Source organism: Macrobrachium nipponense, chromosome 1, assembly GCF_015104395.2.
Source record: "Macrobrachium nipponense isolate FS-2020 chromosome 1, ASM1510439v2, whole genome shotgun sequence".
NCBI lineage: Eukaryota > Metazoa > Arthropoda > Malacostraca > Decapoda > Palaemonidae > Macrobrachium > Macrobrachium nipponense.
Window position 1 is genome coordinate 149,938,486 of NC_087200.1, and position 27,008 is coordinate 149,965,493.

The 27,008-nt window shown below is 38.7% G+C and overlaps 1 protein-coding gene across 1 annotated transcript in view; it reads left to right on the forward strand.

Moving 5' to 3' along the window:
- LOC135219755 (succinate--CoA ligase [ADP/GDP-forming] subunit alpha, mitochondrial-like) overlaps positions 1–27,008 on the forward strand; it is a 134,957-nt gene that overhangs the window by 67,575 nt on the left and 40,374 nt on the right. The window contains exon 4 of the mRNA XM_064256801.1: positions 5,453–5,647. Within this exon, the coding sequence (XP_064112871.1) occupies positions 5,453–5,647 (195 nt within the window). The remainder of the gene's footprint in view (positions 1–5,452; positions 5,648–27,008) is intronic.

Sequence of the window (27,008 nt, forward strand, 5' to 3'; positions counted from 1 at the left end):
AAGATATAATAAAGTTTATACAGTGTACAGGTAGCTGTAGTGTTCAGGTTACGATCATTAGTCTTACGATAGTTCGATTTTATGAGAGATCAAATTACAATGGCCTAACTTTATCCATCTTCTAGTTACATAAGTTCAATAACAGCAAAAGAGAATGATGAAAGTATGGTTTTAACGTTATACTCGTTGCGTGAACGTGTACTGCCATGAACAACCGAACGAGAAACGGCTTTTTTTTTTTTTTCTTTTTCTAAATACAACCGAACTGGATAACATCTGTTTGGCTTGTATTTCGATCATTGTACTACAGTGCAACATTACCGTATTTGTTATAAATGGCGTTACGTATAGAATAGAACTGAGATATCTTAATGTAATAACTTTATTCGCTATAGATCAGTGATCAATATAGATTAAAGATCAATCGGGAAATATACCGTTAAATTTAAACCTAGCTATAACTGAAGCTGAGAAAACTGTTCAAGCTGCTAATGACTATTATCGTACATCGGCAACAACGGATAAACTGCAGTAAACGTCTGCCATCACACACAACTGTAGATAAAATTGGGATAAAATCATTTTAATCAAAACTACTGTGCTTGAAAGAACACATTTTACTGTTGGTTTCATGCCGATATAAGATAAATAACGTAAAGTTCGTATTACGATGATATAAAGGATTACGTATTGCGAACGGAATCACGTAATTTTTTACGCAATAAACATGCCGCCAACGTAATCGGTTAACAAAAAAAATAGTAGTTCACATTCACAACGAGACATATTCAATAAATATTTCCACCTAAAAACACGCTGTATATGGAAAAATAACTTTGTCTCATATAAGTCAAGTATATAGATATTCGTTTTATGCTAACTAGAAGCAAGAGCATTCGCTCAGAATTGCGTTATGGTGAAACAGACTCGTATTCATCAGCTGATTTCAAACCACAACATTGGCCTCTCCGCGGAATATGGGCTTAAGTTTGCCGTAGTATTTTAAAATACAATAATATGAGAATACATACAATATTCTTGGATACAGTGAAATAATGTATAAATTTTTAAAGGATTTATGGAAAAGATGCATAATTAATAAAATAACACAATGCATTTTTCGGAACTGGCGGACAAGAACGAACATGAAAAACCATCCCCTGACAACGTGGAGCGTAGTTACAAAGGCTGCCTTAATTTGTATCTTATTTCTGTACAAAAATGAAAATACCTTTACGCAATATATTTTCATACACATTTTAAACATAAAAGCATAAACATTTGAAAAATCGACACATCGATTGCTAAATTTGCACTTTTTTTTAACTCGATATTTGCGGAAGAGCGGCAGACGGCGGCATACAAGAACGAACTTGAAAAAAACATCGTAGTCGATAACTTGAAGGGGAGTTTCAAAAGTTGCCTTTTTATCATATTTCTGCACAGAAATGAAAATACCCTATTCGTAATACATTTTCATACACATTTTAAACATAAAAGCATAAACATTTATAAAATCGACACATCGATCGCTAATTTGCACTTTTTTTAAATCGATATTTTCGGAAGAGCGGCAGACGGTGGCATACAAGAACGAACTTGAAAAGAACATCGTAGTCGATAACTTGAAGGGGAGTTTCAAAAGCTGCCTTTTTATCAATTTTGATGCACAGAAATAAAAATACCCTATTCGTAATACATTTTCATACACATTTTAAACATAAAAGCATAAACATTTATAAAATCGACACATCGATCGCTAATTTGCACTTTTTTTAATTAAATCGATATTTTCGGAAGAGCGGCAGGCGGCGGCTTACAAGAAAGAACATGAAAAAACATCGTATTTGATAACGTGAAGGGCAGTTTCAAAAGCTGCCTATGTATCATATTTCTGTACAGAAATAAAAATGCCTTTCACGTAATACATTTTCATACACATTTTAAACAAAAGCATGAACATTTATGAATCGACACATCCATAGCTAAATTTGCACTTATGTAACTCGATATTTTCGACATAGAACAGCGTCAGAGGCATATATTTTACCCTAATACCTACATAATAACTCTCCATAAAATTTGTTAATATAATTTGCATAACCTTTATGGTCTGAACAGCATTTCTACATATATATGAACTCGTTAGACAACGGCGCTAGCGGCGCTGTTAACTGAAATTTGTGCCGTAAAGATACCTTTAAAATGCCTTATTTTTTTAATGATTATTTTTGACGACCGCCGTAAAACCGATTCGCCGTTGAGTGATTGCGCCGTTAACCGCAGGCCACCTGTATGATGTTGCCATTCAATGCTCTCTCCTCTCTCTCTCTCTCTCTCTCTCTCTCTCCATTATTATTTTCTCTGTCTCAGATATATGATGTTGCCATTCAATGCGCTCTCTCTCTCTCTCTCTCTCTCTCTCTCTCTCTCTCTCTCTCTCTCTCTCTCTCTGCATTATTAGCTATAGGTATACATTTCTAATGGTAAAATGTTTAAGATGACTTTGAAATGATATTAATAATATAACATCAAAGATTGATACAGTACTAGGTTAGTAATTTTAGGTATATTTGAATTAGGATGTTATTTAAGGTATACATTTGGTATGTGAACTTTCAAGATAGGCAGTTATAAGCCTTTTTAGTGATGGTTCTAACTATTTGCGGGTCTTAACTATTCACGGGGGTGTCTGGTACACATCCCCCGTGAATACGGGAGGAACACTGTACTATTGAATTTGCGACAGGTAATGCTAAATATTTAATTAAAATGTTCTTAACTTCTTGTCTTACCTTGGGAATCCAAAATCCACCAGTCCTAATATTGTTCAAGGTGGTCTGGAAAAATTGTACAGGTAGTTCAGTTAACTTATGTCCCTTACTCAACAGAATGGGATTTTGAACATCATATGACACATGTGGGATTTGGCAATTTGTCCCCTAGACCTGATTTGTCCTGTATCATCAAGGAACAAGTTTAGCTTATTTACTAAATTAGGGACTTCCTTGGGTTTGTCACTATCAGGTAAGTTAACCCAACTCATTGGGGAAGCATTCCCTTTGCATCTGACTTGAAAGATGAAGCCTTGCAATACTTTCAGGGTTCTTGCTACATTTCCTCATTTTGAATATTGCCTTGAACACCAGGTTAGTTACTCTTAAATCCCAGCGAAAAGAAGAAAACCTTGTACATCAATAACTGGTCGAGGAGAAATTTCTGAATTTATATGAAAGGTAGCATAACTATTGCTCCAGGGAGCCACGAGCCACTTACTGGCATCAGAAAAACACCCTAAGGCATAATCAGGCCACAATTTTTGGAACACTGATAGCCACATTGATCCATGTTGCCAAAAAGATAATTGCTTCACAAACTCATTAAAGGACAAATCTCTGGTAAGAAGATCACAAGGATTCTCTTCACTTTTTACATGTCTGAATTGGATGGTTATACCATAATCTTTCAACAAGGACTGTTTGAACATTGCAATATCCTTTACTCTATTACAAGTGAATACACTCTTGACATTAATATTATCAGCAAGGAGCCATTGAAGAACAACTTGAGAATCTACTCCAGTGGTGACATCCAAAAACTTGTAGTTGGAAAAAGAATCCAAAACAGTGGGAAGACTTTAGGGCATGATGAACACCAAGTAACTCTAAGGTAGGAAGGGTCTTAGACTTAATAGGGGCAACTCTAGATTTATTATAAAACAGATTTGAACAGCCATCAGCTACACTGTAAATAGCAAAGCCATAACCCAATTTTGAAGCATCAGTAAGTACAACAAGTGAGTTAGAAGAGTCTTCATTGACACAAGACCTTTGAAAAAATACGGTAGACAAGGAATTGAGGTCAGTGCAATGCTGGGGACCACTTCTGAGTATTGTCTGAAATTACATCATCCCATTCAAGTTTAGCTGCCCCTAACTCGCGCATAAGGAATTTACCCTTGTTTAACATAGGCTAATAAAGACCCATACGGTTGTACACTTTAGAAATTTGAGATAAGACCTCCCGTTTAGTTTTAGTTGTCCCATCCAAGTGAACCTCACTCACTTGTAGGGTATCAAACTCCAATATATACTTCATCCCTAGGACTTTCTCATATGAGTTCCCATGAGAAGCAAGTTTACCTTGATTTGTCATAACAGACTGCAACTCCTACTATTAGAATTCCAACTTCTTAGTGTGAATCCACCCTCTTTCAATCTATTTTGGGTTTCTTGGTACACTTCCTTCAAGAATTCAGGATTATTGCTAGTGACTAGCATGTTATCTACATACATATTTTCTCTTAGTAATTTGGAAAATTCATCACTAGCATATTTCTCTGCATGATGCTTCAAGACCTAATTCAGAATGAAAGGGCTTGCGTTAAAGCCAAATATGATGGTCTTGTAACGAGGTGACCAATGTGTCTCCAACACGCATGAAAAATAAAAGTGATTTTTATCATCTTCCTTTGCTTGTCGTATTTGCAAGAAAGCATGGTTAGTGTCGCTCAACATCGTAAATTTGTCGGGCCTGAAATAAATGGACAACTTGACAATGTCCATTAGATTTACACTAACATATGTAGCCTCATTAAAAGAAAGAGCCTTATTCATCTTCAAGGAACAATTGAAGACTGGACGAAATTTGGTATTGTATTGGCTTCTGTCTTGACTACAGGATGATGAGGAATCCAGATGAATTTGTGATAATCATCTGGATGTACATTAATTTCTTTGATTATATCATCCCCAATTTATCAAACTCACATTCATTCACTTCTGAATAACTTGGGCATACATTCTTTCCCCATCCAATGCTGACTGACTGGCTCAGTCAGGCACTGGTAGGCATGTACATGTTGCGAAAGGTTGCTCAAGAAAGATTTTCATCACGAGGCTCCTTCAAACAGCTCTTGATAAAACTCAGCCTATAGTTCTTCTTTGGCCTGTTTGGCCCTGCTATCAAAGTTGGGGTCTACATAGTTGTTGACTCCGAAAGTTGTAAAAAATGAGGCGGTATGATAAAGAGGGGTATGACCCCCCTTAAAAACGATCCTCGAATTTGCTTCACCAGAAAAGTGTTATCTCTAAGAATGGTGCTTAAAATGGGAATGTATGATGGAACAGCCATGCCAGACACAAATTGAAGACGAATGAGCCTAGTGTGATAGATTCTTATACAACTATTGATAATATTTGTATAGTTTAATGTTTTATGTGATTTTTGGTAAATTGTTACAAACACCTACCAATCCAATTTTGCTGAAGGTAAGGTCAAAATATATACTAAAACTACCTGGATTAGGGATGTTGTACCTCATTCAGCCACAGTATATGTATGTAAAAGTTACAGTATTTTTAAAGGTCTATCCTTTCTCTGCTTGTACTTTGGCAACAATAATAAGGACAATATTTAAGGTTATGACAGTTATTTATATTTTGTCTTTCAGTGCAAAATTGGTATTATGCCAGGTCATATTCACAAAAAAGGCAGCATTGGCATCGTGTCACGGTCAGGCACCTTGACTTATGAAGCTGTGCATCAGACAACTCAAGTTGGTTTAGGCCAGACCCTGTGTGTTGGCATTGGTGGTGACCCCTTTAATGGTACAAACTTCATCGATTGCTTAGAAACATTTTTGAGAGTGAGTAAAGTGTTTTCTCTTTTTAGATTCTGAATACGTATTTTTCTGTAAAGGAGTTAAATGCTTTAAGTGTAGAATACCTAGACAGTATTATTAGAATGAAGTTATGTTTAATTAAATGATAAAGAAATATGTTTATTGATGGATGTTTAATTAAATGATAAAGAAATGTTTATTGATGGATGAATGGAGTGCTTCATTCCTGAAAAAAGGCTAAATGTGCAGCCAGTTTTTGTCACATGAAAAGATTTTGGTAACAATTATTTTCAATATCAGATAATTTCATAGGGATATAAACTGTGTGCATTGCTGTTTGTTCCTTTACTGATACAAATTTCTGTTTACAGTTGACACCCCCTTTATTCACGTTCTTGAGATACTCAAACTCACCTATTCACTTATTTCTCAATGGAACTTATCTACTTATTATTCATGGAAAATTCTTCTATTTGCAGTATTTTTCACAGAAATATTCACTATTTACTGTATTTTCATATCAATTTCATGACTAAATGCAATTTTTGTGATATACCATGAAAATATTCAGGTATGTATAAGCATTTTTAGAGGGTTTTTCTTATGTTTGAACTAACAAGATAGGCAGTTCTAACCATTTTTAGAGGGGTTTTAAGTTTTCACAGATTTTAGCTATTTGCTTGGGGGTTTGTCTGTACACATCCCCCACAACTACAGGGGGTTTACTGTACAGGTAGTCCCAGTATCGGTGATCCGTTTTTATGGTGCTTGTCTAGTGAATTTTTGGTGCTGATATGCACTGATCCCCGCTTATCGGCACTGATAACCTGGGATCGTTGCTATTATCACTGATTTTCGGTTGTCGTCACGCCATCGGAAACAGAACTCCTGCCAATAACCTGGGATAGCCTTTGATTTGTTTAGTTTCATAAAATAATAGGTAGTTCATCAAATATAGGCAGTCCCTGGTTATGGAGGGGTGGGTACCTTTCCAATGGTTGATGATAAGCAAAAATCGTCGAGAACCGAAAATCAGTTAGGTATGTATTGGTGCTAATACAGCGAATACCTAGAACCCCTATAAAAATACCAAGAACTGCCTATTTTGTTAGTTTGAACTCAAGAAAACCCACTATAACTGCATATACTGGGATTTTTTACATAGTTCTATCACCAAAAGTGCATTTAATCATAAAATTTATAAAATATAGTAATTTGTGGATATTTATCATAGAAAAATACTGTGAATACACAATTTTCCCGCAAATAATGGGTAGAAATGGTCTATAGAGGATCTCAAGAATGCAAAAAGCAGGCTCCACTATAGTAGTACTCTATTATCGGCGTCAATAACTGGAAATTGGCGCTAGACAAGCCCCCATAAAACCAGATCGCCAATAACCGAGGCTGCTGATAACTAAGGACTGCCTGTATTCAGTAAAACAATCATGATACAGGCAGCCCCCGATAAGCATCAGTAACAATGTTTCAGTTTTACAACACTTGGCTAATGATGTTGTTAACCAGATTTTTGACGAGGGTAAGCAATTTTTGGCACAGCTAAGCGGTTTGTTGGCATCGGTAGGTGGGTAATTGGCATCGGTAGGTGGTTTATTGTTGTCGGTAAGTGATTTTCGGTGCCAGTAAGTGGTTTATTGGCACCAATAGGTGCTTAAGGTGTTATAAACGCCATTTATTACCATAATTACTGTGATGTTCCGGTTATCAACAATTTTCGGTTATTGGCACTGGGCTGGGAACAGAACCTCTGCTGTGAACTAGGGGCTCCCTGTACTTAAATAGGTGAAGTGTATCATCATCATCTATGCTACTCGGTATCGTAAATGTTCATAATTCTAGTATGTAATATACTCTGTATTGAGATGACGTTCTTATATCTCACTGCTTTTGCAGTTGTAAGTTTGTTATAACTACTGTTATGATCTTTCAATATTTCTTGTCATCCTGTATATCTTTGTTATTGTTGTCAGTTTATATAATTATTGTACTCTGCATTAGAGAACTAAGTAAAATTGTTACAGGCGCTGATTACAAAAAAAGTGGAATGATACATCGTGAAGCTCCGTAAGTCAATATCAACAAAGGATAGAACGCATTAAGGTCAAGGGTTATATATGCACTCCACAAATTTTAAGGCAGAAATGAACTAGTAAAAATTTATTCCTCAATAGAATAGGTACACAAACCTGAAGAAAATAATAATAAGTTTGAAAATGTGGGGCTAGCCATAAAGATAGCAAAGTTATCAACAACAATAAGAAAGAAGCATCAAAAGGAGAAAAAGCACTTTTGAAATTTATCAAACTAAATAACCTCAGCCTATTAAATAATTACAATGAACTGTAGCACATGAACTAGATTTCAGAATGTGCTGATGTCCATTATTGGCTACAACTTTATGAAAGTAGTAAAGCAGCAGATGAAGGAGTGCAGAAAATAGAAATTGAATAAGAAAAGAAATTGTCAGTACATATAGGATAGCTTTTAAATTAAATACAGTACTCATAACCATTTGCATAATTATGGCAATGAACTGGAATATTTTTAGTGGAATGTATGAGCAAGGAGATGGGAATTAGATATTAAAAAGTTAAAAGGACACAAGGACTTGCAAACCTTAGTACAAGTAGCAAAAGAGGAGTGTCCAATAAAAAGTATCTGTTGGCAGTCAGAATGAGACAGAAGCTTGAGGAACTGAAAGAGAATAATACAAAATTATAAGGGTCATGAGTGGTGAGAAAGCTCTTATGTGATGCAGCATGAAATTTTATTGCTTAGTGTAAAGGATTAAGCTTAAAATTATTGCAGATTATAAGTACTTCAAGGCTTACGTTAATTTCTCTGGCAGTTTATAAGTACTTCAAGGCTTACGTTACTTTCTCAGGCAGTGCTGTTGCAAATCAAGCCTTTATTCACTCTTAAGGAACAAAAATCAAAGTGAACATCACAGATTTCTATAATGTCCTGGATGAGGAATATGATTTAATCTCATAAGTAATAAAAGTGCCAAAGTCATAAAGCATGAGAAATGCTCCTACTTTGATGTGGTATGTTTATACAAAGACAAAGTAACAACAAAGGACACTTTTGAATGTCTAAAAGGAGTGTGATAACTTAGATCGGGACAGTAAGAGCATTTTCATAAGGGCCATTTAACTTCAGATCTCCCAGTGCTTGACCTTTGGCCTGAATTCTATATTCAATTCAGTTACCTCTCACAGATACATCTGCCCCAAGATAGGGGAATTATTCAGTAGATACAAGTAGTTCCCGGTTATTGGTGGCCTAATTTTAAGGTGCTTGTTGGCACTGAAATGTGCCTGTTTCCGGTTATTGGCGACGATAATAGTTTACTGGCATTGGTACATACCTAACAGACACACCCTTAACTGGTTATCAGAGTCAAAATCCAGTTATCGACGCCAATAAGTGCTGAAAATAACTGATTTTCTGTTATCGACATCGAATATCACAGGTTATTGGTGGTTTTCACTTATCAAGATGTCTGAACAGAACCCCCACCGATAACCGTGGACTACCCGTAACTGAAAAACTTCTCAAAGTGAAGAAATTTAATTGCATGCCTTCATCAGAGTTTAAGAAACTAGGTGGAGCAACATCACCATCTTTACTATTTTTCTGAATTTGCCTGACCATTCAACTGGTGGTCATCTGCCCATCAGAGTTATGAAATTAAGTAGGGTTTGTTAGTGCTTTAAGTTATAAATGTGGCCACATTGAATTAGTTTTAGGGCAAACAGAAATACTACACCATTTCAAAATGGTATTATCTTGTGGATCAGCATCTTATTGATAGGTTTTATCACTGTAAAGGTGGGCATTCCTCAAATTCAAAAATTAGCCCTAGAAATTACAAACACAAAATATGTAAGTATAAGTAATGTTAAACAAAAGCTGAAGGGGGGCTAATGAAAGCCCTGTATAAACGTGTGTCTGGTATAGGAAAATTTAAATAACATTAGTTGCTTCAAACATTGACTCCACAGACTACCCACATTGTAAAGGAGGAAGATTCCTTACCTCAACCTTCCACTTTGTGTCGATCTATAGTAACAACCTCTTGACCAGTCCTGGTTTTCCTATGTTATATGAGCATTGGCTCTCCTGCTGCAACTCAATTCTCAAACATGTCTGGCTCATAATTCAGTGTAACTGAAACAGGAAAGGAGGATGAACGTTGTGCATTAATGGAAATAATTTCAGCTGAGTTTTTCTGAGCTGTTTTGGGGGCCTCCAATACATTCAAGTGGAATCTGCCAGTTTGGAATCTGTTTCAGTATATTAAGGAACAAAAAAGTAAAGAAGGTCTTGTATCCTTCAGACACCAAACTCCTTTGTTATGCATGCTGATCTCCCTCTGTTACCCAAATTCCTTTTCTCAAAATGACCAAGACCTTTTGTTACCGAAACCTCTCACAACCAGAAGCCCCATAATTCCTTCTGCTGCAAATACCAGGGATTCTCTTCAAAGTAAAGAGATTAAAGCAAAATTTGTTCCTACATAATATACAAACCCTCGGTCCTTTACAATAGGAATTGCTTACGGCGAAGCTGAAACACAGCCGTTAAAAATCTTGAATAGGGTGGTCAGGCAGTAACTACCGTCCGGTAGGCGGGGAGACATGCTTGCTCAGATGTTAACATTCCACTTTGCTTTCAGTCATCATGCAATGGAGACATGTTTTTGTGAGCTCTTGCCTGACTGTCATTAAACTCGCATTTCCCGTATGGATCTTTTCTTTTATTATTTTTATATATTGAATATAATACTGTATTTGATATTTATTAATATACAAACCCATAATTTGTGATAGCCTTGCAGGCCACCTCCCCCCAGGATGTGTCTCAGTGTTGGTGGCCAAGGGCTTAACATTCACCCCTATCACATCCTCACACCCTTTGTTTATAAGGGCACAACAGTATATTTGATATGATCATTGAGATGTTGCTCTTGCCGCTTGCACTGTCAGGGAGTTTGACAGGAGGAAACTTTGGAGCTGTTCACCCTCAGTTTTTTTCTCTCCCAGTACATATTCTTTCCTTATGGCATTTTCTCATTCAGGAGAGATATCTTCTTCGCCTTGTTTAGCGAGGGAGGGGAGGGTGTTGGCAATCAGGTGAGTTATTCTCAGGGTTGTCTATTGCTTCGGAGGGCAGTGCCCTTTAGTACAAGAGGAGTCTCCTTTTATTAATTATCTTTTTTTTTCAGTTTGGGATATCTTACTGTATTGGTTATCCTAACCTTTGGGAGTGTACCTGTAACATTCTCGTATGTTGTGGCACTGCCTCTTGTATGTGTATAGTTTCCCTGCTGTACCTTTTGTTAGATTGCTACTGTTTCTCTGACGACTAGTCACTGGGCAGCTTCTGTTTTGCCTGTGGCCCCAGCTGCCCTTTGACTCCTGCCACTGATATTCTTGTTTCATAATCACCATCCTGTAGAAGAAGCCCTGTGGAAGAAATGTCATCCTCCACTCCCCTTCCCTTCCGTTTTCTGAGGCTCAAGGAGTTCAGAAACCGGATAGGCTCTCATCTGCCAAAGAAGAGGAAGGCTGCTTCTCCCCCCCCGCCCCCCCCTTCCCCCAAAGAAGTCTTCCTGCAGGATTTCTTGAGTGGCTACCTCCTTCCAAGGAGGCAGTGGGATCTCTCATTGCCTCTTCCTAACCTTCAGGCTCGGGAACTGATTTGCATGCCCCTGAGTTTTGTTTCAGGAGCTGTAGGAGCGCAAGCTTCAGTTTCCATTCCTGTCTCCATTTCTAGGAGTTCTGTCTTTATTAGACTGGTGCTGTGTTGGGTGCTCATTGCAAGTCAGTCTGAGGGGCTTGTGTTTCTAACAAATCATGAGCATTCCGAGCTGCTGACAGAGAGACCTCTCACCATCGCAGTTCAGGCACAGGGCAAGAGAAAGGGTGAAACATTCGGGTTTCATCTCTTCCTTCCAGAACTACCACGAGTACTTAGCCAATGCTTGGCAGGTTCCCACTTGGTGTCTCGATTCTGAGGATTCAAACACCTGGAGAAGTGGGGAGGAAGTTCCCTTTTAAGGTTCTATGGAAGTTCTTAGGGATTGCCTCTCTCTGAGGAGGCAGTGGTTCTCTTGTTGGTTCTTCCTGTCCTTGGGGCAGTATCTGATTCACATTCTCCTATGGGGTCTCGCATTTTGTGAGCCTCGAGTGGGCGATCATTAGTCGGGCTCTCGATCCAGTTCTTAGAAGTCTGCATCTAAGAACTGGTTATGTTCCTGTTCCTCCTCGATTTCTTCAGAAGTCAAGGGAGGACCGCTCCCAATGGTTGCTCTTATGAAATTCAGGTGTCGCGCTGAACGCTTGAATTCCTTAAAATTTGTGTGCTTGCCGAGTGCTCAGATTCTTTGGAATTGTGAGAAATTGGAATGCGAGAGAGATAATTCCATATGATTGTTCTTACAAGATTCAGGAGCCTTGATGAGCACATGAATTCTCTAGAATTTCTGGTACTCACTGAGCGCTCAGATTCTTTGGAATCGCAAGCACTCGGAAGGCAGGAGAAGACCACTCCCATTGATTGTTCTTACAAGATTTGGGAATCTTGATAAGCGCTCGCTTTCCTTGGAATTGCAAGCGCTTGGAAGTCAATAGAAGGCTGCTCTCGATGATCGACCCATAGGATTTGACATTTATTCGGTTCTGCCTCGCTGTTGTAGAGAGTGGTGGATACCGCAGTAGTCAAGGAATGTGCCACAATATCTGCCTTGTCCTCTGGGCAAGGCCTAAAAGTCTCAAGCGTCTAAGGATGATTGTGAAATAACCAGCCTTCTTTCTCTTCTGAGGAGTACACATACGGGTTTCTCTTTAAGTCTTCTTTCCAATCAGGAAGAAGGTGGAAGGAAGAATGTAGAAAAGAACACTCATACAGGCGTTCTCCTACTGCTGATACTTGAAGTTGTCTGTCAAGTCTCTAGACTTGATAGCAATGTAGCCGACCCGGTATGTAGTAGGTATCCTTCAGAAGTACCTGCTCTCTTCCGGGTCTCAGCCATCCTCCATAGAACTTCCACCTCTCCTGTGTTCTCGTTTTGGGAACAGCCAATTCAGCTAAGAGCCAGTGGTCTTCGTTGTCTTGTTGTCACCATAGAAGCCTCCGTTTGGGGCAGCTTTGCCTTCACTTTCTTCATTAAATGATGAAGAAATTCTGGTTCCAGTCCTTAATCCTCTTCCTCTCTCAAATGATGAGGAAGGAATTAGGCTAGTACTCGATCAACAGGAGCCTTTGAATATACTTTTATATTTTCCTCCCAGCATACATCTGTGATCAGATGCACTGACCGAGTAATAAGCACATACCTGTAGGACTGTTGTCTTGAAATGTACGACCAAGACGTTAAGTACCTTTTCGTCAATATCCCGAAACTCAAGGCAGCCTATCCAAGAGTTTTGGGATTTGATTTTGAGGTGCCCAATGGTGTTGTTAAGCAACAACACCACAGTACAGGCAGTCCCCGGTTTTCAGCAGACTTGGTTATCGGCAATCCAGTTTAGTGGCTCTCATCTAGTGCCATAAAATTGGTGATGTATGTTGCCATAACAGGCTGAGTTCTGGTTATAATACACCTAACAGAGGAGCCATAATGGTGCTTGCCGATAACCGGTTATCTGCGCCGTTATACAGTGGGGCCTCGATAATCGCGGAGGTTGGGGGCCACAACCACCCACGATAAGCAAAAATCCGCATTATCACAACCCTCAAAAAACCCTAGGCTATACCCACCCCTACTGCTTACTTCAATAGTTAAAACACCAAAGATGTCCTATCTATAAAAACTTATAGGCTAACTGCCTATTTTAATACTAATTTAAACACCTAATATACCTTAAAGTATGATATGGGTACTCACTATTGATTGGTCCAGGCTATCCTATGTAGCTTGAAGATACACATGTACTTTCTGCAACATAGTTTAAAACTATCATTGGCTGCTCCTATTAGTAGTAATATGAGGGAGTTGTCCTTGAAACGGCTCCCTTGCTTATTTTATGCCTCCTGTGTGTGTGTGAGTGTGTTAAGTTGTCTCTATAAAGTCATAAATTCTTATACAAATTTTGTCCTATCCTCAATTTCCCCTTCATCAGATCTGCAAACAAAAGTATATTAGCTAACAATTCCTGTTTATTTTCATGATTTGGCTGCTGCACAAAACTAAAAGTACATATATCTATTTCGTGAATGAACACATTTATGATAAAAAACATGATTTACTGTAATGATTATAGCTCCCAACTATAATATTAATGTATAAACAGCAAAATACAGTAATAAAAATTAATTTTTGTCTTTTGTTTACATTGAATATCAGCTGATGAGCATTTATTACCAAAAGAAATATTTTGCAAAACAATTCAGTTGCTAAAAGAAACTTAATTTATTAATGGAATTATTATATTTTTAACTTTTTTCATTAAGAAATGAAACATTGATAGTGATAAAATGTTCTCTTGTATACTGTTATAATATGTATGATAATCATTGAGTCAACTATAAAAGTTTTATTGAAGCACAGTTTAGTAAATCACAGAAAGAATAAAAATATGGCAGCACGGATGTACCTACAAATGTTGGGGAGAGAGGGAGATTTTGTGGGATTTTAATTTAGCATTTTGTCGATATTTTGCTATTTACATTCATATTAGTACCTGAAAATTAGTAAATAATTTTTATCATAAAAATGTATATTTAGTCCTGAAAATACAGTAATTAGTGAATCTTGCTCTATGAAAAATTTGCGATTTCATTAATTTTCCGGGATATAGTATTATTTGGGATCCACAAAAAAAGTAAGCAGTGTTTTATGATAAGAGTTTAGAGCATAAGTATGTAAAATACGTGGGTAGTTTGTAGAGTGGTGCAACCAATATCACGTTGTGTAAAAATAGTACGTATGTACGAACGAGACTGTAGGTTGGTGACGTCACGGGTGATCGTACATATTTTTTTCGTGAATGAATATACATTTATGATTAAAAATAACTTACTGTATTGATTACAGTACCATACTGTAATATTAATGTAATCACATCAAAATAAAGTAATCAATGCAAACTGTAAACTTGGAAAGTGTATTTTTGTCTTTTGAACAATGCTCTCCCCAAGAAATTATTCCTCGAAAAGGCTTTTTATTATGAAGATATGCCATTAATGTATAAGGTAGGCATTTTATTATGAAGCTATGCCAATAATATATAAGGGGGAATGGTTTTATTATGTTGATGTTACGTTGCTGATCACAAACAATCTGTGACAATTATCTGTATGACTGCATTGTTCGGAGAAGTTAATTGTTGTACCAAAACAGTAATGAAGTTCAAATTGAAAATTAATGTTTTCATAAGTGTTATTACTATCGTAATTACATTGCTACAATTAACATTTCTAAAAGGTTAACGATTGGTCACTGTGAAGCAGTGTAACGAAATGTAAAATGTTTAAATTTTGTTGCTGGCCACTCAAAGTACAAGTTGATGTTAGTAATGTGGAATTATTCTATGAATAGGCTATTTATTATGAAGCTATGCCAATAATATATAAGGTTAGAATGGTTTTTATTACCTTTATTGTCAGTTAATATCATAATGTGAATCTGTTCATGCATGTTGGTTATCGGACTGCAGCCGAGCCTTAGCCTATCACGGACAAGCCCGCGATGCGGTGATTCATACCAGCGATATAGACTGAGAAGTAGTCCAAGGAAAAACCCGTGGTTAACTGATCCCGCGATTGCTGATCCGCAACTTAGGGAGGCCCCACTGTAGCGCCATAAATCGCAGGGTTTCCGTTAATGGCAGTGTCCGCTTCTTGGCACCCACTCAGGAACGGAACCCCCGCCGATGACCGGGTAATGCCTGTAGTGGCATTTATCACCAAACGAGGGATTCGTATCCCACCTGTTGCAGTTAGCATGCTGGTTCTCGAGGGTAACTGTCGTGCACTCCGTGGCTCTGTCAGCCAAACACATTTCTGAATGGAATGTACTAGCAGGCAACTCAACCTCTGGAGTCGAGTGAGGGGCAGGGTGCTGCTTTCTCATGGAGAGATTGGTCGTCATAGTATTGTTTCTCCTTAGTTGAGAGTTAACTGCTAATGAGACACCTCTCTGTCTTGCCATCACAGAGACCCAAGGTCTCTGGGCGGGCGGCATTTGACTCTTTTAGACCATGCACAGCTGTGATTTTATTCCTTGCCCTAGCTCAGCAGTGATTTTATTCCTTGCCATAAAGAATATGTTGCTTTCCATTCAGATCTAAATCAAAATAATAAAAACCGGGGTGGAGCAATGTTATATGTTCGCCATGATACTCCACACAAGCATTTTCCTGTTAATTCTTCTCTGCAAGCTGTTGCAGTGCAAGTGTTTCTCGCTCGTAAATATACAATTTGTTCGGTATATCTTCCACCAAATGTAGCTTTCCCTAGTACTGATTTCTGTAATCTCATCAGACAGCTTCCTCTGCCGTTCATCATCCTAGGTGATATGAATGGAAAAAATCCTTAAATGGGGGATTTAATTACTAATGAGAGAGGAAATTGCCTGTCATCCATTATTGAAAGTGAAAATGTTGGTGTTCTAAACACTGGAGAATCCACTCATTTCCATGTACAGACCGCTACTTTAACAGCCATCAACTTGTCAATATGTAGTGCCGATGCCATTATGGACTTCAATTGGCGAGTGATCGATGATAGGTACAGTAGTGATCACTTTCCAATTGTTGTTAGCACTGGATCAAGTCCTCCATGTTCAAGATTACCCTGTTGGAGTGTAAAAAGAGCTGACTGGGCAAATTTTGAAGAGCATAGTTCAATCGAAGCTACAGCAGAGGAATTTGAATGCATTGAGGATGCTATTGAATTGTTAATAACTACTTTATTTGCAGCTGAACTTCAGTCAATTCCAAGAACATCAGTCTATTTATGCGCCGACCAGTACCATGGTGGTAAAAAAAATGCCATGAAACCCATAGAACTATGAGATCTTGTTTTACTAGGTATAAAAGACGGAAATGTAACTATTATCTGGTAGAATTTCGTAAGGCTAGGGCAAAGTTTAGGTTTGAAATTAAAAATGCATGAAGAAAATCTTGGATAAACTTCATTTCTTCCATAAATTGCAAAACTCCCATCACATTAGTGTGGAGAAAGATAAGGAAAATAGCAGGAAAGTTTGTACCTAGCCAACCACCTGTGTTAAAAATGAATGGCATAAATGTAGATCCAAAAGTAGTGTCAAATGAGTTTGTCCTACATTTTGCTAAAATATCTAAAAAAGATAATGAGAAACCATATGCAAACAGCAGAAAACAAATGGAACAGTATTATCTTGATTTCACAACAAATAAAGAGGAGTCTTATAATATTCCATTTACTATGACAGAATTTGAATTGGCTCTCTCAAGGTGTAAAGAATCTGCTCCTGGTCCTGATGAAATTTCATATTCTATGATCAAACATGCTGCTCAGAATACTAAAAGATTTATCCTCAGTATAATAAACAGAATTTATAAAGAACACTACTACCCTTTATGTTGGGAACTAGCAAGAGTCCTTCCTTTTGTCAAGCCTGGAGAGGATAGTTCTTTCGTAGGAAATTATCGTCCAATTGCCCTAACATCTTGTTTGTGTAAACTATGGAGAAAATGGTGAATGCTCGTTTAGTGTGGTATTTAGAGCGAGGAAACTTTTTCTCTCCGGCCCAGTGTGGTTTCCACAGAATGCGATCCACTGTTGATATCTTAGTTAGAATGGAGTCTGCAATATGTGAAGCCTTTGCCTCTAAGCACCACTTTATCATGGGTTTTCTTCTACTTGGAAAAAGCGTATGATACTACGTGGCAGTATGGAATTTTGAAAGTAGTCCATGAATATGGTTTAAGAGGAGAATTAGCTATTTTTATTAAGCTATTCTTAAAAAATCTTTATTTTCAAGTACAATTAGGAGCAGTTCTGTCTGAAGTATGTAAACAAGAAGACAGTGTTCCTCAGGGCAGTGTGTTGAGTGTAACACTTTTTGCTCTAGCAGAAAATTAAATGGACATATAAAGCAAATACCTTGCTGATGTTATGCACACACTCTTTGTGGATGACTTTTCTTTATCTTTTGCAGCTGCACGTATGTCAGTAGCAGAACGTCATCTACAAATAGTAATAAATAAAATAGTGAAATGGGCTGAAGTGCATGGTTTCAGATTTTCTTCATCAAAGACTGTAGCCATGCATTTCTGTAGAATTAGAGGGATACATGCAGACCCAGATTTATATGTAAATGGCCAGAGAATATCTTGTGTTAACGAAACAAGGTTTTTAGGAATGATTTTTGATACTCGGTTGACATGGCTTCCCCATATCCTAAATCTCAGGGCTAAGTGCAGAAAGTCCTTGGATGTCTTGAAAGTTTTGTCAAGTACATCTTGGGGAGCAGATAGACTCCAGTTATTGAGATTGTATAAAGCCTTGGTTTTATCAAAATTATCATATGGATGTGAAGTTTACACCTCAGCTACCCCAAGTCGCCTTAAGATTTTAGACTCCATTCACCATACTGAAATTAGGATTGCTACTGGAGCTTTTAGGACATCCCCTATAGAGAGTATGTTAGTAGATGCTGGGGAAATGCCCCTAGCCTTACATTACCAGGCTCTTCTGGCTCAAAGCTGGTTCAGATTCCAAAGACTTCCTGGATCCATAGTATGCCAGTCGTTAAGAAATGGAAGATTTGATAGCTTTTATTAAAGTCATCCAAAGATACCACGTCCATATGCCTTCAGACTGAAATCAACCCTTCAAGACTTGAACATTCCAGACAAATGTGTACTACCAGTCAAGGCATCTGTATCTCCCCCTTGGAAATTCCCAGCAGTAGAGTTTTGTAACTACTTTAATCAACCAAAAAAGAATGTCTCTGATAAAATATTACGTTATACCTTTTTAGACCATATGTCACAACATGATAATTTTATCCCAGTTTTTACCGGAGGATCCAAAACCAGTGTAGGCGCTGGTTTTGGCATAGTTTTCCTGTCCTTTGAGCGTATATGGAATTTTAAATACTGTCAAAGCAGTTTTAAAAAGTAGTGATAAGAATTTTATTGTGTACTGTGACTCTAGAAGCGCTCTAGAGTCACTGAAAGATTTTTATTCCAAACATCCAGTAGTTTTAAGTATTCTAGAATGGTTATTTTTAGTTAAATGGAGGGGTTTTATTATTGAATTTTGTTGGGTTCCAGCACACGTTGGAATATCTGGAAATGAACGCGCTGATGCAATTGCCAAAGAGGCTGTTTCTCGTATTAAGCCCAGATCATTTAAGCTGCCGTGCAGAGATTTATATACGTACTCCAATTAGAGAGAAACATAAAGTACTTTGGCAAAATATTTGGTCAAATTTAACTACAAATGTAAAAATGAGAACAATGCGCTTGCAATCAATCCTTGGCTGTACAATTTTATGCCCAGAAGGTTTGAAATGGCTCTGTGCCGCCTGCGTACTGGACATACTAGGCTGACACATTCCTACTTGATGAGTCGTGATCACGAACCATACTGTGAGGATTGCCTGGTTCCACTGACTTTTATGCACTTGCTGGTTGAGTGCCCCAGTTTGATGGAACAGCGCAATCAATATCTATACTATGGGAAGGAGAATAATGTTTTTAAGTTATCCAAAATTTTAGGAGCAAATGGGATTTTTAACATGACGGGCTTGTTTGGATTTCTTTTTAACACTGGTATTTTAGATAAACTGTAATGCTTGTGTGCGCCTTGCTTTTATTCTTATTGAAATGGTGTATATGTATATGTGTGTGCATGTACGTATGTGTGTGTATGTATGTGTGTGTATATGTATGTGTGTATGTATGTAATAATTTTTTTTTTATTAATTTTTATATTATTTTATAATTACCAGTATCTTTTATCATATTTTTAAATTAATTTTGTTTAATTATTATTATTAAAATTTATAGGGTCTTTCTATATATAGTTCGGCATCAATGACCTAGTTGTCGCGATGCTAGATTGATATAGTATCAGTCAATCAATCAATCAATGTTTACCGCCCGGTACAACAGAAATCTGTAGGTCCTCTGCTCCATCATACCTCAGAATAACTCTTTCAGACAAACTCAACAGTTTTTGTCTTCTCTCTACAGTTTTTCTAATGCATAAGCTGTTCAATAAACTTTGTTCCCTGTGATGGTAATTGCTTCCTAGCAAAGAAAGATAAAGGAAAGGAAAACGCATTTTCGAGAAGTTCGACAGCAAGGAGGCATTAGTGCATTGTGTTGGAGGTGCCTGTCCTCATGATGGTTCTAGAATCGGCAGGAGTGTTGTGGAACTCGTCAGGCGCCATCGTGACGTGAGAAATGCCGCAATTTCTGATGCAATACCTCGTCTAGATTCATCTAAGAAGATCCGGAAATCTCAGGAGTCTGTGACACTCGTCGTAGGCTCCGCCCGCAGAGTGCTGTATAAATACGACGGACGAAGGAGAGATCGTAAAAGAGAAATCACCAGTTAGTCACAGAGAGATATCCTCAGTAAGAGCCACAGATCAGATTATCAGTGAGAGATCAGCAGCAGCAGAGATCATCCGTGAGAGATAAGAGAGAAAGGAACCGAAGAAGGATCAAAAGAAGAGTTGGTCGAGAGTTGGTTGGATACTGGTCTAGTCGTCTTCAGGAGAGGACGACCGTGTTATCTCGACGTTGAGCAGACTTCAGAGAAGAAAAGGTCCTGCTAGAGGTTTTGGGGGAGTTCCTGCCTTACAAGTAGACTATTTTCTGCAATACGGAGTCAAGAGGACATCTGCAATCACCGTTTTCCTTTTGTGAAGCCACCGCTTCAAATTGCCAAATTGACTAGCAAGTATTTGAATTGCCTCACTGTTCCCCCAGTTCATGCAGTGTAAGATTCTATCTTTTTATGTAAATAGGAGATACCATTCTGCATTTACCTATGTTAGTAAGCTTGTAAATAAACCTTTGTTGTGTTAGTGTTTCTTTCTATATTCGTATCCCCAGTTTCAACTGTTGGTGTTGAAATATTTTTTTTATTTTTTTATTTCATATCGAACCTGAAGCGGACCTCTCTCAGAGGCTGTAACATTCCCCCTGAATTGAAACTAAATGATGGAAGACTTCGCCTGTCATCCTACCAACCAACTCTGCTTCCAAGGAGTTCCTCCCTGACCCAACCTTCAGTGCCAGTGACACAAGCAGTTTCTTGGGCAGTACAATTCCCCCGTGTCTTCACCGCTAAAAGACTATCGAGTTTTCCTTGCAATCATAGGCTATTTTGCCAAGCAGCAACGGAAATAGCTGGATAACTCGTTCAGTCCTTAGTAACATTCCAGAGATTGGAGCTGTCTTCGCTGGTTGGTGTCATTGACAGGACTTTTTCTCTGGTCAGAATCGCAAGAGCTGCTGCTCTGATTCAATTGTGAAAGACGTAGGTCTGCATTTGGCCTAGTCTTTCACATGCAAGTAGTATTTCTCCTCAGTTTAGATTTAACTACTGATGGGAAACTTCTCTCTGTCTTGCCATCACAGGGACCCTGGATCTCTAGACAGCATTTGAGTCTTGTTTAAGGCTCACACCCCCTTGCGAAAATCATCAGATAGATTTGTTTATCAAGACCACACTTCGTCTCACTCGAGCATTGGTGAAGAGGATAGACGGCTTGCATAGACCTTTAATATCACCCTTCAAAAGGTGGGTAGCAAGATCTTGATTCCATCTCAGATGTCGTAGTGTACTCAGAATCATTTGGCACCTGTTGCCAGGTTCAAGTCCTTCATGGTCCCCTGCACCTCAGACTTAGTAATCCATGATCCAGGTCAATCATTACTTTGTCCTGTTAGCGGGTTGCTGTACTTTTGAAAAAACTCAACATCCTTGCCATGGATGTCAATAACTTTTCAGCAATACTGACTCACCAAGGAAGAAGTGTTTAAGAACATGTCTTTCTCCTGGTTTTGTGAGATGATCAGGGATGTTCCCTGCCACTGGCAACATCATCACCTGTATGCTTCCCAAAGAGCTCACAGAATCAGTGGCTTAATCCCATCCCTCACATTCTAGAGGAATCTGTCAGTGTGGATACAGTAATGTGGTCTTATCAGACCATATATATGTATTCCTACCTCCTGGTGTTTCCCATGAGTCCTTGGAACCATTTTTACTTGGACTTGTGGTGGCTGCTCAACAAGTTGTGTTTTCTTACCCAGCTCTTTTAACAGGACAGGTAGCATCTCGCTGAAGTGAGAAGTATTTCGAGTGACTGGCATCTCCTCCTCCTTCCACATCTCCCTACTTCTCTTCCTTCGGGTAGAGAATAGGACTCGAACCTACACTTCCTGGAACTGGTGCCAGATACGGTAAGTCTACACATTGAGCACCTGTTCTATTTTCTTTATAGAATAATAGAAGCAAGCCCTTTCCATCCTCTAGCAAGGGGAGCAAGGAGGAAATGGCATTAAGACAAACCTTTTTCAAGTATTTGGATTAAGATTCTTCCAAGCCTTTTTTTGCATGAGTTACGATTTATCACTCGTTTGAAAAGGTCCAGAAGTCTGACATTTGATCTTGCAATTCCTATACTCCAGTCACTATGTCAGCGGCAGGACACTCCTCCTCGCTCCTTTGACCAGGACTAGCCAGTGTGTGCAGAATTCCAGTCAGTTCAAGAGACTCACTCAGATTCCCCCCTCCAATCAGTGAGTCTTCCTATTGTAAAGGACCGAGGGTTTGTATAAATTGCAGGAATATATCACAGTTTTTAAAAGTAAATTGTATTTTTCCTGACTATACAAACCCGAGGTCCTTTACATAATATGTACACCCATCTAATGCAAAGTGGAATGTTTACATCCAGGCAGGTGTCTCCCACCTACCAGACAGTAGTTACTGTCTAACCACCTTAGTCAAGAGTTTTAACAGCTTTGTTCCAGCTTTGCCACAAGCAATTCCTATTGTAAAGGACCTCAGGTTTTTATAGTTAGAAAAAATACAATTTACTTTTAGAAATTGTGATTTTTTATCCATATCATATTTTTCCAGAGCTACTATGTCTGTTAAAAACTTGTAATAATGTTTTAAATTCGAGACATTTTGCAATTTAACTGCAAGGAGCTGAGTTGTGCTTTTTCATTGGTCTTCCCTAATTGGTGATCATGCCCATGGTGGTGGTGCCTTTATTGTGCATAAGCCTTTGCAGAATTGTATCTTACTTGATTACTTCTTAGTAAGCTGTGGAAATTAATGTGACCTTTTGCTCCCTGAGTCCTGTCCCTCTAGATGAAGAATAGCCCAGGTGTGCAGAACTCCAGTCAGTTCTAGTGGCTCACTCACCTTCCTTCCACCAATAAGTGAGTCTTTTTTATGAAAAGGACCACTTGGTTTATACTATATCGTGTAGGAACAAATCACAATTTTTGAAAGTAAATTGTATTTTTCCTAACTACACAAACCTGAGGTCCTTTATATTTATGTCCACCTCATGCCACCCCTCAATTTAAACCTGGACCAAAAGGCAAAGTGGAGTGTTTACATCTGGGCAGGTGGGCCTACCTGCCTACCAGACAGTAGTTACTGCCTAACCACCTTGTTCAAGAATTTAACAGCTGCAATTCCAGCCTACGGTGAAAGTAGGCTGTCTCCAAGGAAGTATGTCAACAGTTGGCCTCCATTAGGACTCCTCAGCCTACTACTCCGTCAAAGTCAAAGCACCAGCGACCCTTTCATCCTTGCTCCTCCAAGCCAGGAAAGGGTGTTAGTGGAAGAGGCAGAGCAGGTTGTCGATAGAGAGGGCGCCACTACCTACCCGTTGTCACAGTTGGAGGTTGCCTGATGGGCCACTGGGCCAAATGGCAATTCCACAGAGCAGAGAAGTTGGTAGTAGATGTCCTTCGGGTGGGGTATCTAATACCTTTCAATTTCTCTCCCCCTCTCTTGGATCATCCCCTCCTCAACCTGACTCATGCTTGAGGCTCTTTGAAGCACTTAGCTCTCAGGGAGGAAGTGTCAAAGATGTTGGACAAAGGCATAGTGGAGGAAGTTCGTAGTCCTTCACTGGGGTTCTACATTTGGATCTTCCTGGCTTCAAAGGTGTTGGGCAAATGGAGACCAGTGATCGATCTTTCCATGCTGAACCTCTTCATCAGGAAGACAAGGTTCAAAATGGAGACTGCCCGGAGAGTTTTGGCAATAGTAATGCAGAACGACTTCATGCTGTTGATAGACTTGAAGGACACTTACTTTCAGATCCCAATTCACCCTTCGTCCGGGAGATTCCTTCGCTTCAGTCCTGGAGAGCAAGTGTTCCAGTTCAAGGTCCTTTGCTTTGGTTTGACTACAGCCCCTCAAGTGATCACATGGGTCTTTACCCTGGTTTTGACAATGGGCCCATGCTCAGGGGATTCGCTTGCTGAGATAACTTGACGACTGGCTGGTCTTTGTATGTTCCAGGGAAAAGTTAGTTCGGGACAGGAACCGTCCCCTTGTTTTGTCGGAGCTTAGGCATCATAGTAAACCTGGAGAAGTCCAATCTGCTCTCCAGCCAGAGGATTCTTTACCTGGGTATGGTAATAGATATGGTAGCATCAAGGGTTTTTCTGTTGGACCAGAGATTGCAGAAGCTCAGGACAATGACTTGATCCTTCCTTGCTCAGGTCATCCTTTGAGAAGCTGGTCCCTCATAGGTGTCTCTACATTCGTGCTCTGCAGTGGAGACTGAAGGAGTTCTGGTCCCCGGCAGGGGGGAACAGCTAGTGTAAGTTAATCAAATGAAAGTCACATAGAAAACAGACTGTTTTACAACAAGATCCAGTAACTGAAACAATTCTCACAAGTGAACAGAGAAATGAGACACCTTTCTTCAAACCCAGACATAGGAAAAAGTATAGTCTCTTCATTCTGTAAATATACACAATCAGGGCTTATCAAAGCTGGTAATAATTCAGCTCACAAATGCTGACAGAGCGACAGAGTTCCTGTCAAAGAAATATGGCTTTTATTAACACACATCATAATTAATAAAATAATAATGATAGATTTTATAAATGACCCATAAGGACAAAACTCTATTGTCCCTGTTCTCAGATTCTGCTGTGATCTTTCACTCCACCCTTCATCTTCACTCCAAGGTTGGGCTGACAGTGCCCCAAAAATTATATGGAAAGCTCTCAGGGAAGGTGAAACATGATGCATGAACAAATGAGTATTCTCATACACCCACCTCCTTTAGATGACGTCGCTGTCATGTAACAAGTTTATTACACAAAAAGAGTTTGTGATGTCACCCATCACTTATTTAATAACTTTAGATTTACAAAGGACAGGGTTTCTTCATTGTATATTTATCCTCTCCATTAGCTTGTCTCAAAAGATAAAAACTATTCCTCACTGGTTGTGCCCACTGGAATCTGCCAGACACGGACACTGCATGAAAAGAAGATTCCACCTAATCCAAGGTGACCTTTGACTCACTAATGCAAGGACATTCTTCTTCCATTTGACATCAGCATTGCGAAGTGTAGCATCAACAGAATGACGTTTTGTCGCCCTCGCTTTCTGACCATTTTCATAAGCCAGCACAAAAACAGTCTAAATATGCAATAGGAGCTTGGCCCACCTGCTTTGCTAGGCTCACGCCCAGCCACAGTTCATGCAAAATAGTTTATATAAAATAAAAATAAAAGCATAATGGGCCAGCTCCAAAAAAGAAAATAGAATATAACTAATGAAAATCCAAACTTGAAGGCTGCTTGTCCATATCAACTAAGAAAAACACCTTTTCCAACACATTTTCCTTCATAGCTGAACTTCCAAGACTTCCAGCTCATGCATAGCCTGTATTAGCACAAACCCATGATGAGTACGGCGAGTGGAAATCTTTGGCGCAGAGAGACTCCCCAATCATGGCTCATAGAGGGCTACTCCGTGAAAACGCCCTTGAAGAACTGGTGTATACTGTAAGTCGGTCATGTCATCGGTCAATAAAACAAGAAATCAACTCTAGAACTAACAATCTGTCACTGCAAAGATAACTATCACAAAACAGCAAGTAATCATCTCCCAAAAATTCAACAGGTACCAACTGACAAAATTGCTCGACTAACACCACCAAACTAAAACCAACATGCCAAAACTGGATATGCTTAATAACTTCTGAACAAACTTTCAGAGCTAATAGTGTAAACAGATGACTGAACTCAACAAAACAATTAAAAAATGCCAAAAGAAAGAAAAACCAAACCATAACTGCAAAATACAACCCCACAAAATAATAAGTCACCACCACAATACTAATCCCTGTAAAACACCAAACTCCCAAAAAGAAATCACAAACTGCCAACCACCTCCACAATAACCAAGAAAACCACCTCACATGTTAAAACCAAAAGAAAAGGACTAGCCCCATCCAAATCACAACAAAAGACAAAAATAGTCAACTACAATCCAACATCAAACCTTCTCCCCTGGGAAAAAAATATATGCATATGAAAAAAACACAAAAACCCTAAGGACTTCAACCATGTTCAACAACAATACTAATTTTCAAAATCATAGCTCATACTATGGGAACATCAAGCAACCCCTGTAAGATACAAGAACCCTCTCAATCAGACATATATTAACCAGGAATTTCCCCCTAACTATCAGAACTCCCCATACAGCTCTATGGTACTTATGCATAAATTCCTACATGGATCTTCCAACATGGATCAACCCCAAAAAAAGGTAAAAACCCAATAGGTAAATAATATGTAAAAGAGTCTGACAAAAACTCACTAAGCCATCGCAAAAGCACAAAAATTAAAACAATCCATAATCCAAAACCAAATTCTGTGCAAAGAGAATAAAAATACAAAATATATCCAGCTGAACACAGTTACATAGCCCTTTTAATTTTAGATATGTGTGTCAACCTAGACAAACCTGTATTCTCATCTAAGATACCAAATCTATTGAATTTTAGGTCGATTGTGGGCTTTCATCTTAGTCATAGGAGTAACCAATATTCTAGGAGATAGTCCTTTTTCCCAGTAAGGATCCTCTGAAAAGTCCACTACGAGGGTCTTACACCTTTCTTTTCTTCTAGTGTATGGTGACAGTACTTTACATTAAGGATCAGGTAACAAGCAGGAATGTTGAGAGTTTGTTCTGGCTGCACTAACCCACCATCCTCATTCAGTGATGATAAAATTAATTTTATGGATACTTACCTTTTGTTTAAGTGGAAACCTACTTCAGCCTCCCCACATCTTAGTGGGTGGCCCTGTTCTGACAATAATGTAAACTATTCCAGTGCCACCTG